The 17,885-nt window shown below is 34.6% G+C and overlaps 1 protein-coding gene across 2 annotated transcripts in view; it reads right to left on the reverse strand.

Annotated features, from left to right (window-relative positions):
• Window positions 1–17,885, reverse strand: part of GOLM2 (golgi membrane protein 2) — a 104,212-nt gene that overhangs the window by 64,034 nt on the left and 22,293 nt on the right. For both annotated transcript variants that reach the window (XM_054565478.1, XM_054565477.1), the window contains exon 2: window positions 7,206–7,260. In XM_054565478.1, the coding sequence (XP_054421453.1) occupies window positions 7,206–7,260 (55 nt within the window). The remainder of the gene's footprint in view (window positions 1–7,205; window positions 7,261–17,885) is intronic.

A 17,885-nucleotide genomic window follows, 5' to 3' on the forward strand; every position in this document is an offset into this window, starting at 1 on the left:
GAAGAGTCTTACAAATAATGGGAAGACAAAGAAATATCCCCCATTCGAAGGGAAAGGAGGAATCCCCACAAAGACAGCGAAATGAAATAGAAGGAAGTAAACTACCAGATACTGAGTTCCAAAGAACGATTCTAAGGAAGCTCAATGAGCTCAGTGAGCTCAGAGAGAATTACAAAAATCTACAGGGAAACTACGAGGAACTTACTGCAAACTATATCAGCATGAAAAAGAACATAGAAACTATCAATAAGAGACAAGAGGAAATGAAGAATACGATTTCTGAATTGAAGAACACAGTAGAAGGAATCAAAAGCAGGCTAGATGAAGCAGAGGATCAAATCAGCGAGCTGGAGGACAAGGTAGAAAAAAAGCTCCCAGAAAGAGCAAGAAAATGAAAAAAGACTCAAAAAGAATGAAGAGGCATTTAAGGAAATGCAACGTATTTAGGGAAATGAAACGTAATTAATATCCGTATAATAGGGATACCAGAAGGAGAGGAGGATGAGGAAGGGATAGAGAACCTGTTTGAAAAAGTCATGATGGAAAACTTCCCTAATTGGAGGAGAGAAAAAGTCACACAAGGCCAGGAAGCACAGAGGGTCCCATTCAAGAGGAACCCAATGAGACCCACTCCAAGACACATCATCATTAAAATGGCAAATATCAAAGACAAACAGAGAATCCTAAAGCAAGCAAGGGAAAAAGAAGTAGTAACATATAATGGAGCCCCAGTACAGCAAGCAGCTGACTTCTCAACAGAAACACTGCAAGCCAGAAGACACTGGCAAGAAATATTCCAAGGAATGAAAAGCAAAGGCCTGCAACCAAGACTGCTCTACTCAGCAAGGCTCTCAATTGAAATGGAAGGCAAAATAAGGAGTTTCCCAGACAAAAGAAGGCTAAAGAATACACCTCCACCAAACCAGCACTGCAAAATACTCTAAAGGGACTGCTTTAAGATGAAGAAAAAGTTTCTATGAATACCTAGTTCCTTTCAGAGTTGCCAATACTTGATATTACCAATATTTTTAATACTCATTAATCAGATTGTGACAATAATGTTATTTTAATTGTTCCTTTACTATTTGTTGAAACTAAACCTGTTTTTGTATATTTCTTGCCTATTTCTATTATTTTTAAAAAAGCTTTAAATGACTTTTTGGTATTCTATATCCATTTATCGATTAAAGGTTTGTAGAACTTTTTTCCCTAAAAAACAAACAAACAAAAAACCCTACTAACCCTTTTTAGATATGTTGCAAATACTTTCCTATTCTATTCCTTGTCCTTTAACTTTTTTATACGTGTATTACTACATAGTCTTAAATGTTGAATATAGCCATATTGTCAATATTTACTTTATAGCTTCTGGGGTTGAATATTTTACTTCAGGTCATGAAAAATATTAGTTCTATTTTCTCCTAAAACTCCTTAGATTCTACATATTGATTTTTAACTCACCTGAGAATTTCTTGTATAATGTATGAAATAGGGCTCTATATTTGTTTTATTTCAAGTAATAGTGGTCCATGTACCTTATTAGTTCAATAAGCCTTATTTTACCCATTGATTTGAAATGTCAACTTAATCATATATTATATTGTTGGACAGAGATATACATTTGTTTCTACAATGCTTATTATATTTCATTGATCTAACTGATTATTTCTTTGCTGGTATCATGTTGATTTAATTGCTGAGACTTTATAATGGCTTTAAATTTATTTTTAGTATTTTATAATTAACTTTCACATTTAAAAAAATAAAATCAATCTGCATTTAAGAAAGAAAGAAAGAACGAAAGAAAGACAGAGATGGAACTCCTACCTTTTGCAACAACATGGATGGAACTGAAGAATATTAAGCTAAGTGAAATAAACCAGTTGATGAAAGACAAATACCATAGTGGAATCTATTCAACAAAATAAACTGACAAGCAACATAAACCACAGGCACAGAAATACAGAGCAGACTGAAAGTGACCAGAGGGGATGGGGAAAGAGGACAATGGTGGAAAGAAGGGGAAGGGACTAGACAAAAAACATGTATGAATGACACATGGACAGGGACAACAGAGTGGGAATTGACTGTGGGAGTGGGGGGTGGGGTGGGATGGGTGGAGGGGGGCAAAGGGGAAAAATTGAGACAACTGTAATAGAATAAACATGACTTATAAATTTAAAAAAATAAAAATGTAAAAAAATGTAAAAATTAAATACATTATCTACTGCATAAATATATAATACATGAAGTATATTATATAAATATATTATATATTAAATATACACTACATTAAATATATTATATAAATATAGTATATATTAAATATGTGTATAAGTATATATTAAATATATTTTATATAAATATGCAAATGTATTATATAAGTACATGTTTATATTTTATTACATAATAAAATGATACTTTTTAATATAAAGTATAAATATTTTATATTATATAACATATAATATACTATATATACTATAGCATATTATATATTTAATATATTATTACATAAATATATATTAAATATACACATATTACATATTACAATATACATATTAAATATATAGGTATATAATATATTAAATATATTATGTAGTAAATATATAAACATATGATTTTAATTGTTCCGTTATTATTTGTTGAAACTAAACCTGTTTTTGTATATCTCTTGGCTATTTCTATTATTTTTTTTTTAAAAGCTTTAAATGACTTTCTGGTATTCTTAATCCATTTATTGATTAAAGGTTTGTAGAATTTTTTCCCCTAAAAAGAGAAACAAAAAAAACCAACTATTAACCCTTTTTTCAATGTGTGGCGAATACTTTCCTATTCTATTCCTTGTCCTTTAACTTTTTTTATAAGTGTATTATTACATAGTCTTAAATGTTTAATATAGTGATATTGTCAATATTTTACTTATTAGCTTCTGGGTTTGACTATTTTACTTCAAGGTAATAAAAATATTAGTTTGTATTTTCTCCTAAAACTCAGATTCTACATATTGATTTGTAACTCACCTGAATATTTCTTGTATAATGAGTGACATAGGTCTCTATATTTGTTTTATTTCAAGTAATAGTGGTCCATGCACCTTATTAGGTCAATAGGCCTTATCTTCCCCATTGATTTGAAATATCAATTTAATTATATATTATATTGTTAGATATACACATTTTTTCCTAGAATGCTCGTTATATTTCATTGATCTACTTGATTATTTCTGTGCTGGTGTCGTGTTGGTTTAATTGCTGAGACTTTATAATGGTTTTCAATTTTTTAATATTTCATAATTGACTTTGACATTTGAAAAAATAAATAAAATCAATCTGCATTTAAGAAAGAATGAAAGAAAGAAAGAGAGAGATGGAACTCCCATCTTTTGCTACAACATGGATGGAACTGGAGAATATTATGTTAAGTGAAATAAACCAGTTGGTGAAAGACAAATACCATATGATCTCACCTATAAGTGGAATCTATTCAACAGAATAAACTAACGAACAAAATAAACCACAGGCACGGAAACATGGAGCAGACTGAAGGTGACCAGAGGGGATGGGGACAGAGGACAATCGTGGAAAGAAGGGGAAGGGACTAGACAAAGAGCATGTATGAATGACTCTTGGACATGGACAACAGAGTGGGAATTGACTGTGGGAGTAGAGGTTGGGGTGGGATGGGGGAGTAAAGGGGAGTAAAGGGGGAAAAACTGAGACAACTGTAATAGAATAAGCATGACTTAAATTTTTTTTAAAAATTCCAAATAAATAAATACATAACTTAAAAAATGAAACCATGAATAAAATGTTATTCTATGAAAAAAAATAATAATACATAAAATATAATGTAAAAAATATATCAAAGTAATACTAGCGATTATGTTTAGTGTTGGAAATCTGAGCAATTTCTTTTCCTCTTTCTAGATTTTATTGTGAAATCCCAACTGTGGCAATGACAACAAATAAAACTTTTGAAGTCACATGAGTATTAGCTGAGGTATATAAGAAAATTTAACAATATGCATAATAATAGCTATTGTATAATATAACATCAGGTAATATAGTAATGCAAGCACATAAAATGCTTGTATTTAATCAATATGTTAACATATTCAAGACACATTTTTTGTTTATTTAAAAATATTTTTTCATTGAGATATAACACTATATAAGTTTAAGGTATAAACATGTTGATTTTCTTCACTTGCTGTGAAATGATTACTACTGTAGCATTAGCTAACACCTCCATCATCTCATAAAATGACCATTTCTTTTTTGTGGTGAAAACATTTAAGATCTACTCTCTTAGCAACTTTCATCTATATAAAAATGTACTGTTAACTATAATCACCATACTGTATGTTAGATTACCAAAACTTACCTCATAACTAAGAGCTTGTACACTTTAACCAATATCCCCTCATTCCTCCTACTGACCCCACTCCCCAACCCCTGGAAACCACTATTCTAGTCCCTGTTTTTATGAGTTCAGTCAAGCCACATTTTAAATTTCTCTTCTTACTCTTATTAATTCTCCAATATGTAAACATGGTTAAACTCCCCAGTTTTTCACCCGTTACCCCCATTTCAGATAAAAGTAACAAATCCTGAGGCCAAGTATCCCTGAACACATTCCGCTTGCTATCTTATCCCTGGCCCTATCTCTTAAAATATAGAGGGCTAGAGGTAGCAGAAATTCTGGCATCCCCTATGGATGCTGCATCTACAGAGACACTGAGACCCAGCAGGAAGCAGTAACAAAAAGCCTTGTAGCTTACAGAGTTAGACAGTTCAGAGAACCTGTGCTCAGGCAGGAAAGGTTCTAGAAGTAAAAAGTTAATGCAATTTAAATATATAGATATATTTTATATAGATATCTATATTGATCTCTCTCTCTCTCTCTCTATAGCATGATTTCAAGATATAGTATGATTTCAAGATTTAAGATGGTTTCTCTGCCTCTCCACAAAGCTTCTAACAATATCTAAAATTCCTTTATCAGAAAATAAAGTTTTCATTTCTAAATGGAGATAAAAGGCTTAAAATACAACTGACAAAGAAAAATAAAACATCACTGAGTTCCAGTCCCTGTACAATAACAAATTCTTTCCTGTTTGAACACAGGTGAAAGATTATAAAGCAGAGAACTCATTTAGTGTTTGAGTGGTCAAAACAAAGGCTTGAAAAGGGAAAATAAACAGAACAGAAAGCAAACCTAAAGACAAAATTTTCCTATATAACAATTTTACTTTCAACTGATTGTCACATCACGTTTTCCCCCAAAGACACTGTGTACAATGTGGCTGCTCCAGGTCACCACAGCAGGGTTCCCACAGTGTGTAACGTAACAGGGGATTAGGTCCGTGGTTGATTGTGCAGGATGTTCTATCTCAGACAGTAACACCAGGGGATGTTATAGAAAAACATGGCCATACTCCCTCAATTTAACTTCAAAAGATTTGGGATATAGTTAAGAAAGGGGTGACCTAGGACCCTTTTTTCAAGCAAAGAAGTATTTACTTCTAGAAATTTTTATTTCAAATTTTCCTTTAGTAATAAGCATAAAAATAAGGTGAGCTATTCAAAACAAATCAGTATGTACCACAATATTAATTTACTGTATCAGGAATTAAAAATCAACTCTTATGCCTTTTATTTCCATGAAAATATTAACTATTATACAGATTTCTAAGGGTTTTAGTATGTTTTATCTCCATTATATCTAGTATTAATTTCAATGAAAATAGTCAAGTCTAGGTTTTATAGTCAACTTATCAAGAACTTTGTTTCAGTAGAAATAGTTGACAGTGTGCAAAAGTCACATTAATAAAATTCAGTCTTAAAACTGCACTAATCCAAAACCAAAAGTTGTACAGTTATGAGTTCAAACCAAACCTTTTTCTCTGCTGAGTATCATATAAAATTTCAAAACATCTCAAGATCTACTTCAACACATATGGTACAATAAAGATATTTACTCAGTAACATAGACTGTCATTTTTTTTTTTTTTACATACACTAGCAGAAGCCACAAGATTTCTTATTCAACTGACCTACTAAAATGCAACAAGAATATACTATGATGACAAGCAGAATCATTTGTAAAAACTGCAATCTGGAAGCAGCATTGACAGTGTGGCATTTTCTGTGTCACCTTAATGCACTCCTGTGAGTCAAAAAGAGCAGAACATGGACAGAAATGCAACAAAAATTAATGTGGACACTCAGGAAGCAAATTTCTAATTGAAAATCAAAGCTGTTTTAAATCACAGATAGTAAAAAAATAGTAATTCCTATTTTTGGATACAACACACAAATAACACTTTCCAATGATTTTGCTAGATAAAAGCAAAACTTTAATAAATTACAAAACCAGCTAGGGCTGGCTTCTCCAAGAGGATGATAAAAATGTATTATCTAACTCTATCTAAAGAGGTTCAAAATGGTTATAGAATAAAGATGTATTTATGAAATTAGAGAGCATGTATTACCCATACATATAAATTTAAAGTCACTGCATGCAAACTTTTAAAATACACAGTGTTGTAACCAAAGGGTGTAAAGGGGAAGAAGGGTGGTCCTCAGATCCCAAATTCCATAGGTCAGTGATGGTGTGCAGTAATGCAAACAAAGCATAGAGCTTGTTTTCCTTATGTATTATTTCCAGTAAAAGCTTTAGTCATCTCCTATCACTTCATCTAAATGAAAAAATATGTGCCTTCCCAGGTTCCCTTCTGTTCCCTAGGGTATCTAAAACATTATAAGCTTGGAGGACCTGTGCAAAGCATCTCTAAACCAGAATGGATTATTTTAGCAGACTGGACACAGTACAGAGGGATCGCCCCCTTTCTTTTCCCTGGAAATTAAGTGATCTCTGAAACTACAGTTCAATTTTCTATGAGGATTCTTTATTATTATTATTATTATTATTTTATTCTTTGTGGATTCTTTTAAAACATTTCATTGCATGAACTCTGTCTACAGCACAAGACTAAAATGTTGGCCTCAAATTTTAACTTGTATTTATTATATTTAAAACAATATTTAAATTTATTATATATCTTAAAGCAAAAAGGTAAATGTTTTGCCATCAGAAGAGCTTTGTTAAAAAACATTATTTCAGTTAGCTGTTTCACTACTCTTAATTCTTAAGGATTTTAAACAGTTAGTGACTTTATCTTTAATCTTAATTCAATTTCTTACCCTTTAAATGATGAATGTCTGCCATCTGATATGATATGTTGGTCTGTAGTTTAACCTGAAAAAAATTAAGTTATTATTTTAGTATAGAATATATAATTCTGCTCATACTTACGTTTTTCCTCACATTCACTTTGACCTTGATCATAAATGCAAAAAATCCTCATAGTATCAATATACGCAACACCTCTTTCCAAAAAGAATTAGAGATAAATTCTGACTTTGTGATATTCATTTTAAATTTGCACAAGAATATTCATTTTACTTAATATATAATATAACAACTTTCAAAAGTTTTAGTTTCTGTTGAATATTGCTTAACGGTTATGTTTTTTTCCCCAAAATGTAATCAGAAGAGACCTCTTACAAACTCTACATTTAAATAGAATTGTTTGAATTAGTTAATGTCGAATCAAAAGTAATTAATGCTTATCAAGCTTCCATAGAATAACAGTTATTACATAGGACTCATTGCTCTGATCACTGTATTCTAGGAGAGTAAGAGACTACTGTTGTATTTCAGATGAGAAAAAATGTTGGTCTAAGCCAGGGGTGGGCGAACTATGGCCTATAAGCCAAATCTGGCTTCCTGCCTGTTTTTGTAAGGTTGGCTAGCTAAGGATGGTTTTACATTAAAAAAATTTTTTTAAATTTTCCAATTGCAGACGACATTCAATATTACATTAGTTTCAGGTGTGAAATAGAGTGATTAGACATTTATATAACTTATGAAGTGATCCTCCATAAGGGTTTTTACATTTTTAAATAGTTATAAGGTAAAAATAATCAAAAGAAAAATAATATTTCATGAATTATATGAAATTCAAATTTCAGTGTCTATAAAGTCTGATGGGACACACCCATACACTTACATATTGTCTATGGCTGCTTTGTACCTACAGTGATTGTGACAAACACCATATGTACTACAAAGCCTGAAGTATTTACTATGTGGATCCTTATAGAAAGTTTGCCAACCCCTGGTCTAAATTAACAGAATTACAACAGAGAGAGAAATATATGTGCGGTCTGTCCAGAAAGTGTTCAGCCATGTAATATGCAAAATAGACATTTATTGAACAGGATACAAAAAACATTGTACATAGGACAATGTTTCATGTCAAGATCCTGTGTCTCAGACACAGTAGTTTTTGGAATCCCCAGATCAGCTTCTAGTTCTCACACTGTCAGTCACGAATATTGGTTGATTGCAGACTGTACATGTTCAACATTCTCAGATGTTCTGCTTGTTGCAGGCCTTCATGAACATGGATCACTTTCAACAGATTCTTGACCATCTTTGGTTTATGTCACACTTTTATTTGCTCAGCACTCATTGCAGCATCCCAGAAAGCCTTCTGAATCATCCGAATAGTTTCTGTGGAGGAATGTTCAAACTTAACGCAAAATTTGATGTAGATTCGTTGCTCTATTCGCTCAGTCATTTTGAATGTGACAGCTACACAACACATTTGCTCGCTCAATGGCGTCTACTGCCCTCACTGACTAGCACAGTGAAGTCGTCATTGTTCACACATGTGCATTCCAGTCCAGTCTCCTTGGCTGCCAGGTTACATTGATGTCATGCAAAATGTTCTCATTACATTAACAATGGCTGGACCTTTTCCGGACAGACCTCATATGTGAGAGCTATCAAAGGGGAAGAATGAATAGCCGTGCTGATTGATCAGATATAGGAATAAAAGAAGAGACATCAAGGAGTATATTTACACTTCTAAAACAGGGGAACTAGATGAGTAAGATTACAATAGTCCATAAAAGAGAAACACAGGAGAAACAGATTTCGAGTGGGGAGAAGTATGGAGATGATTTTTCCAAATTTGGACCTGTTGAATTTGAGGCACTTGTGACATACCCCAAAAAAGATCTTTAGTAGGCAGGTAGATAAGTGGGTCTGGAGCTCAGGCATTAATTTAAGAATCATTAGCATAAAAATGGCAATTAAAACCAAGGCAATGAGATCACTGATGCAAAGCTGCAGAGGCAGAAGGAAAAACTAACACCAACAGCTATAAGATCAGTTGATCACTAAGCATGCTCTCGAATAACTTCTAATTGGCCTATCTTCCCATTTCCTTTATTTTCATGATCCAATTTTTTTTCATTTTTGTCCCTCCTATGAACACAACCATACTTTATACTTGTTCTCAACAAATTTGTATTACTTTGTTTTTTTTATCCATTTTTGTGATGCTATTACAGCTTCCTTGTACTTTTTTTTTCTTTCTGTACTCTTTATTTTAAACTTGCTTTTGAAATTGCTAGAGAAATACTATTCTTGAACACAAAGCTATGAGTGGCCTCAGCTTTCCTGGTCTGTCTCTTTTATATCCTCACACACTTAAAAATTCTTTTAATGGAGGAAGGAAAATTCAATCTACGGACTACAAAAATAAAAAAAGGTCATATGGGCAGAACTGTTTTATTCTTATCACTTTAATTTTCTCTTCAATCTTCTTTATTGAGAATGGAGACACTGATCCCCATGGCTCATAGATGAAGTACTCACATTTCAAAAGGTGGTCTGAAACAATATATTTTACAGGGTATTAAAAAAAATAGCATGTTTCAGTAAAAGCCTTTTCTTAATCCAAGCATAGTGAATTTATTCCCTTTCCTTTGCCATAGAAAGATTTTTCAGTTAGCTTCTCAGAACCCTTTATAGCATATTGTTCTCTTGGCACCTCATGTTCTCTTTTATTCCTGTCAATCTTTCCAACAGGATTCTCAGAAAAAACTTTATATTCAGTATTTAGTGTTATCAGTAGGTACCAGTTCCCAATTTCTCTCTCATCCTATTAACACTAGTTTCATTGTACTAGTTACCTGACCTTCCATGTGTGCCTTTGAACAGAGGTGCCAAAGATTTGCTTGAAGATGTCACAGAGCCCAACTGGCAGATCATTAAACCCAGAAGTTCTCTTTCAGCTACAGTAATTTTATTACATTGCTCACTTTTAGAATCTAGATGTCTGCCACTAAATTATCTGAACATCTTTTTGACACTGCAATATTATAGGCATCTGATCCCTTTTCCCTCCACATGTATACCTCACCTCCAAAATCTTATCTAGCTCCTAAAATGGTTTGATAAAGAATTCTTCTAACATTTGATGTTGTCCTTTTATGGAAATCTGAATGTGTTTTTACTTAGCTTGACACTTCCTTGTATGTAAAACAATAACTTAATTTTGGCTTTACTCTTATGTGTTCTACCATCTTGAATCTGTTTATAAAGACTTCTTCCACTTGGTTTCTTATTTTTAACATTTGCTCCAATTTCTTCAAGTTTATGTTTTATTTCTTTGCATTAATCATTTCTAAATATAGATAAGTCTCTTTAGTTCTTGAAGATCTTTGGCTTTAACCTTTTTCTCTTAGGGCCTTCAATTCTTTTAATACTTTTACTATCTTGTCACCTTCAAAAGGAAGCTTGGCTTCCCTTCTGATTATTTCTTCTCATAGTTATAATTTCCTTGTGTTCTAAAAGAAATGTGCTTATTTTCTAAATGACTCTGCCAAAACTTCCTAGTTACTAACAAATCAGAGTTCTTACCACTCCATGTTTGGAAAAAAAGATATTTCACTTTGCCACATATACTCTCTGCTGAACTGACAATGCTATAGGAACATTTTCTTTCCTTTTTTTTCCTAAGTATATTCCAGACAGGTAACAGTACATAAATTCTAGGAAGTATTATTTAATCCTTATTTTATAAAAGGATTATCATGGTTTGGTTTCACAGGTCCCCTTTTGGTTACTTTCACACTTTTCCCAAAATATCCTTATTTACAACATGCAAGAAAGATGTCATGTAATTTTTAATTTTCTCTTTCAAATTTCCTTTAGGATGAGGGATAGATGTGGATGGATAGACAGATGAGCAGACAGACAACAGATGAGCATACAGACAGACAGACAGACACATTCCCAAACAGCCCCATCTTGCCTAATTTACATCTGTGGTTAGAATCTTCAGCTTAGTTTCTAATACTGGATTGGCCAAAAAGTCTGTTACATTTTTTCCATTCAATGGCTCTAGTAAGTGCTTAGTTGTCTTTAACTTTATTGGAAACAATTCTGTGAGACTGTATTTGACAGCTGTCATATCAGTGTGCATTAAAAAAATTTTACCAAAACTGGTGATTTTTGTGCAGCCATTTTAGTATTGAATATGGAAGAAGATAATGCAACATATTCAGCATATTATGCTTTTTTTATATATGTATCTTATTGATTATGCTATTACAGTTGTCTCCTTTTTTTCCTCCCCTTTATTCCCCTCCACCCTGCACCACCCCTCCCACCAGCATTCTCCCTACCCACCTTTAGTTCATGTCCATGGGTCATACATGTAAGTTCTTTGGCTTCTTCATTTCCTATACTATTCTTAACCTGCCCCTGCCTATTTTGTACCTACTATTTATGTTGCTTATTCCCTGTACCTTTCCCCTCATTCTCCCCCATCACCCTTCCCTCTGATCTCCATTTTTATAATTCTGTTCCTGTTCTAGTTGTTTGCTTAGTTTGCTTTTGTTTTTTGTTTTTTTTTTAGGTTCAGTTGTTGATAGTTGCCAGTTTGCTGTCATTTTACTGTTCATAGGGGCTTGGTGATGATGAACTCCTTTAACTTGACCTTATCTGAGAAGCACTTGATCTGTCCTTCCATTCTAAATGATAGCTTTGCTGGGTAGAGTAATCTTGGATGTAGGTCCTTGTCTTTCATGACTTTGAATACTTTTTACAGCCCCTTCTTGCCTGCAAGGTTTCTTTTGAGAAATCAGCTGATAGCATAGTATGGTTTATTATTTCAAGAAAGGTAAAAGTGCAACTGAAACACAAAAAAAAGATTTGTGCAGTATATGGAGAAGGTGCTGTGACTGATCAAACATGTCAAAAGTAGTTTGACATTTTGGCCAAATAATTCTTTGCTGTGGGGATGTCTTATGCATTGGAAGATGTTTAGCAGCACCCCTAGCCTCTACCCATTAAAAGCCAATAGCAGGAGACAGCCAACATACTCAAAATATCCAAATCAATAAAATTATTGGTGAAAATGAAAAGCATATCTTTTATTTTATGGAAAAAGCCAAATGGACATTTTGGCCAACCCAATATATCCTCTAAAAACCCACAGTACTCAAAATGCTTTGCCTGGTCCCAGAGTCTACTGGGAGAAGCCTCATATTCAGTCTTTTCAAAAATAAAACATTCTTTTCTCACATGCAGTCTTATTTTCTTTTTAATCCTCAACTGAGGATATATTTCCTGATTTTAGAGAAAGAGAAAGGGGGAGAGAGGGAGGGAAGGATGGAGGGAGGGAGAGAGGGAGAAACATCTATGTGAGATAGAAACATTGATTGGTTGCCTCCTATACATGCTCAACTGGGGGTCAAACCCACAACCTAGGTACGTGCCATGACTGGAATCAAATGAGTAACCTTTTGGTGCATAGGCCAACATGCCAACCAACTGAGCCACCTGGTCAGGGCACATGCAGTCTTATTTTCAATAAGACTTATTTTCAGTAAGACTGTCCCCTTTCTTTTTCCATTCGTAATGTTTATCAGAAATGAGAATTCCATGAGAATAGCAATTGTGTCTCTCATTCATCCCTGTGTGTCCATCCTTTGGCATACTGCCTGACACCAACAAACACTCAATAGATGTTTGCTGAATGACTCCCTAGATTTTATGTTCCATATTCTTTGTACTACACACTGTCCTACCTTAGGTTGTACTTTATCTATATTTGTATAATTCTAATTACCCTTAAAGACTTCTGAACTCTCATTTACTTTCCCTTAGTGATCAATTTCATTGCCTTAGGCTTTACATCTCTCCTTCTGTAACACTTATTTTTCTAGGATTTGGAATCTATCTATTATAGCTGATTATCTAAGCTCTCTTTGGCATTTTCCATGTTAATCTCCTAAAACGTGTTTACTCTCCTTCTTGAGACCTCTTCTTTTTTCTCTCCTCTGGGCACATGTTCATCTCTCTCTCTCTCAGTAAAAATTACCTTCTCATGATATTTTCCTATAGCACTTCTTGCTCATCCACAGCCACTTCATTTATTTTCCTCTAATCTTTCTTTCTCCATTACCTAGAACCTATTCTTTATATTTCTACCACCTCTTTCTGAACCTCTTTTAATGTTTTCCCCATCCCACATGGCTGCTCTGCATTAATTTTGGCAGCTGTTACCAGCTCAGTTGCTCTCCTCTTTTCATTCTGGGACCTTGAAAATAGCTCGACTGTGCATGCTTCACTTTCATTATGACCTGCTCTTGGGCAATCAGCACAATGATGATCATGGATCCCAAAGGTTATATATAATTGGCTTTTTACAGATGTCATTTCTGGCTCTTTTACCTCCATATGAGATAGATGCATTTTTCCTGATTATATCTCATGCTCAGATGATTTCTAGGGACAATTTTATCTTCTGTAACATGACTGTCAAACCTGACTGATGCTCAGAATTACCTGGGGAGTTTTAAGAAATATAATTCTTGCCTCTCCTTCCCCACTCCAGTGTGATTCAGTAGTCTGGGAATGGGCTCAGGAATCTTTTTTTTTTTTTTAATTCAAGTAATTCTAATAAGCAGCCAGGCTTAGAGATTACTCATCTAAAGTATGTCTTTGGCTGGCACTATACCAGCAGGATAAAATGGAATATCATGAAAATAACTAATGGGTATTAAATGCTTATTTTTGTGCCAGGTCTTCTGCTAAGTATTTTACAAGTATTATTGTATTTAACTCTCACAACCACCCTGTGAGGTAGGCTGTCCATTTTGCCGATGAGGAAACTGTGTCTTCTATCACATGCCTACAGTAGATTCTGTATATTCTGTCAAACAGTCCCAGACCAGAGTATGTGTTCATGACCACTGTGCATACAGTAGATCAGGTAGGTGATTAACCTTATTTTCTTAACTACTCTTTCATTGCACACATATTATTCAGTCAACATTCCAAAGACACAAGTTTCATCGATCTGTTAAAGTACCAGTCTCTCCTGAAGCAAGCTTTAGTTGAAGCTATACTATTACATTTCTAAAGAATTTTGGTCTTTGGTGGCTATAATGAATCACCATGAAGCTTTTTATTCACTCATTCATTTTTCTTCAGTCAGTCATTTATAAAGCATTTATTGAATATTCACTATATGCTAGGTATAAGGATACAAACTATTTAGTCTTGGTCTGAATAATCACTACAAGTTGGTTCATTCATTCATTTTGTCACAAGAAAACATTTAGTGAACACATATTAAGTGAAAGATACTATGTAGGAGGCCTAGAAATACAGCACAGTACAAGAAACAGGAGAGAGGTCTGGGTAAAGGGTACACATTTTGAAGTCATCAGCATAGCTGAAGGTTTCTGAGTGAATATTACTTAGGGAGAGAACAGAAGGAGGGAAGACGAGGATCTCAGACAGAAAACTATGAATTATAACACTTAACAAATAGAGGTGGAGCCAGCAAAGGAGACTAAGTACATAGAATTGAGAGATAGAAGAAAAACAGGAGAGTCTTGGTGTCATGGGAGCCAAGAGCACACAGTACTGGATGAAAATATGCTGAGAAGTAGGAAGAGAAAATGTAGATGTGAACAAAGACAATTTTCTTTTCAAGAAATTTGACGGGGAAGGGGAAGATTAAGTATTTTTTGTGTGCTGAGGAGAAAGTATAAGGTGGCCTGAAATAAGAGGAAAAGTGCAATAATAACAGTACAAGGTCTTTGAGAAGGTGGAGAAGATTGGATACCAAGAACAGATGGAGAAACTGGTCCTGGAGAACAAGGAAAGGTACATGACTAGAGATGTGGGTGTGCCTATAGATTTGGTAGTGAAAGTTTTATCAGCTCCTGTGCAATTCTTGGACAAGCATAAGAAAGATCACTTGCTGGGCTGGAGGAAGAAGAAAAGGAGTTTAAATGGGGGTGAAGAGGTTAGGGGAAGTATGAGGAGGGTAAAAAGTTTGAAAGCTGTTGGAGTGGGTGTGTGGAATAGAGCAATGTAATTTGTAAGGTGCTGTTGAAAAGCCAGTTCAAGTAGCTGATTATAAATTTCTACAAGTACTAATCTGGTTATACAATTTTCTGCAGCTGTGCTTGACATAGACAAGTAAAGAGAGAATGATGGTAAGAAACTAAATTGAAACAAAAGAACATGGAATCTTAGCTCAAATGAGGAAAGCAAAGAATGAACAGGGCTGCTAGAAAGTAGGAAATGATCAGCAGTTCTCATGAAGATGAAAAAGTAGAGTTTGTTCAGTAGTTCTAATCTCTTTTTTGATCTATTCTCCCACAAATATTTAAGTTTGAAGTTCATAAACTTTAAATTTCAAGGACTTGAAATCCGATATTCAGGTTTATGTTACAATAAATTAATACTCAAGGACTTTGGCAGTCATTAGTGTCGGCAAATATTCCTATAATAATTCTCATCCCAGGCACTTCGTAGGATTGCTCCTGCCCATTCCTTTGAATTTGGGTTGAGGGAGGAGCAATGAAACGAACCCTTTCCAAGCATAAGCAATTAGGAGGAGCACAGTTTGTCACTCATATTCTACAACAGCAACCAATGTTTCAGACAGTGGCTTCTCAGTAGGCCTGAGTCCCAGAATGAGGAAGACACAGAGGAGTTCCTCCTGTTGACCCACAAAGAGTATGTTGAGTGAGTGATAAATTTTAAAGCCAAGTAAGAGGGTGCAGATGATGGGCTATGAAAGGGAAGGAGACAATGCAAAGTGGGTATGAAAAGCAAGACAGACCTGGAAAGTACAGGAGCAAGAGTTTCCTCCCTATCTGCAATATCCAGTCCTTAAAGCATTTTCCACTTGCACCTATCACAAATCCCTGAAACTTGAAATAATAAAAAAAAAAAATCAAAATAGGTTCTCCACAAATTAGCAGCCCTTCTCAACTTCCTCATTACTTTCAGTGCCACCACCTACCTACCTTTTGATTCTGCCTCTTCTCCTCATCCTATTCACCAGCCCATCAGTGCCTATGACTACATGCATTTACACTCCATACTAGCCATCACCAAGTCCTGCCAACTCTTCCTTTTCAATTTCTTTCATATCTGACTCTTACCTCTTTCTAGGTTCATGGCTACCACCTTGCTCTACATGGACTATTCTGGCCTAGCTGCACTAGCATATCAAAGCTCCACACGAGCAGAGATCTTATTTGTTTGCTCACCCCTGTAATGTTCTGGCACACTGCAGGCACTCAACATGAGGAAATTTCCAAACAGTAGTGAGAAACATCTTTGCAAAAACTTTCCTCTAGTCAAGATCTTGTGATTGAATACTATTTATCATAGTGTAGAACCTAAAACGCTTCTACCCAGCACTTAACGTCTTCCGTAAGGTAGGCACCATTTTCTCTACCCAGTTATCAGAAATGGTCTCCTTGACATAGTTAAGGTAGTTTTAACCATCTCTAATAATTAAGCTACTCTTCACTATGTTCTTGCATTGTCAGCAAACAGTGTGTCCTTCCCTTTCCTTTTTACTACTAAAAATTACACTGAATCCTTAAAATAAGAACCAAAACTTAAATTGTTTCTATAGGAGTTACGTTCATTTTTATAGATAAAAATTTCATTGTGTTCACTGTCTACATCCTTTCAACATGCTCCCAGTTTTTTATGCTATTAGGCTCCAGTTACATCCTCCACTTCCAGGTCTCCTCTAATTTGTCATGTCCTAGTGACCTCATGCCAAGACTACCCACCACTGTTGCCAAATCTTGTTTTAAATCTTGAAGGTGCCTTTAATTTCCTCCTATGTTAATTTATTTGGCATATATTTATTAAGTACCTATTTTGTGCAAGTCATTGCTCTAAGCACTGGGGATATTGCAAATCACAAAAACAAAAAATCCTGCTCTACCATGGGCATACAATAAAAAGTCATACAACATATTAAAAACTGACAAGTGCTGTGAAGAAAATACATTAGAGATGGAGAAGAGGGAGAAAGCCTTTAAAAAAAAAGTTGTCATTTGAACAAAGAGTTGTAGGAGTAAGAACTGCCATGCAGCTAACTGGGGGAAGAGTGTCCAGCCAGTGCAAAAACCCTGTCACAGGAGAATGACTTAACGTTTCAAAGACCATCAAAGAGATTAGTGTGGTGTGAATCAAGAAGCAACAATAAGGGCAGTAAGAAATGAGATCAGATAACTGTGAGGGAAGAAAATGGTATAGCACCTGTAATTGAGATGGAAGCCACTAGAGTATCTTGGATAGATAAGGAACATGATCTAATTGACATTTTAACACAATGTTGTGTTGAAAATGGATTGAAGTGGGAGTAAGGACAGAAGAAAGGAAGCCAATTAAATCATCACCAACAATCTAGGTGAGACATGGTAGTAATTTAGACAAGGATGGTAGTAATGGGGGAGGGGGCATAGGGAGAAGTGTTGGGATTCTGGATATATTTTAAAGCTGAGTCAGGTTTTGCTGATAAATTGGATATGGCGATGAGAATGAAAGAGACAAAAATGACTACAAAGTTTCTAGCTTGAGGAATTGAAAGGAGGGAGTTGCCATTCACTGAGTTGGGGAAGACTGTGAGTAGAAGTTTTGGGGTAGGGATTTGGCTTTGGACAGGTTAAATCCAAAACCATATTTGCCAT

Source organism: Pteronotus mesoamericanus, unplaced genomic scaffold, assembly GCF_021234165.1.
Source record: "Pteronotus mesoamericanus isolate MK-2021 breed Mesoamerican mustached bat unplaced genomic scaffold, CSHL_Meso_final contig_164, whole genome shotgun sequence".
Classification (NCBI taxonomy): domain Eukaryota; kingdom Metazoa; phylum Chordata; class Mammalia; order Chiroptera; family Mormoopidae; genus Pteronotus; species Pteronotus mesoamericanus.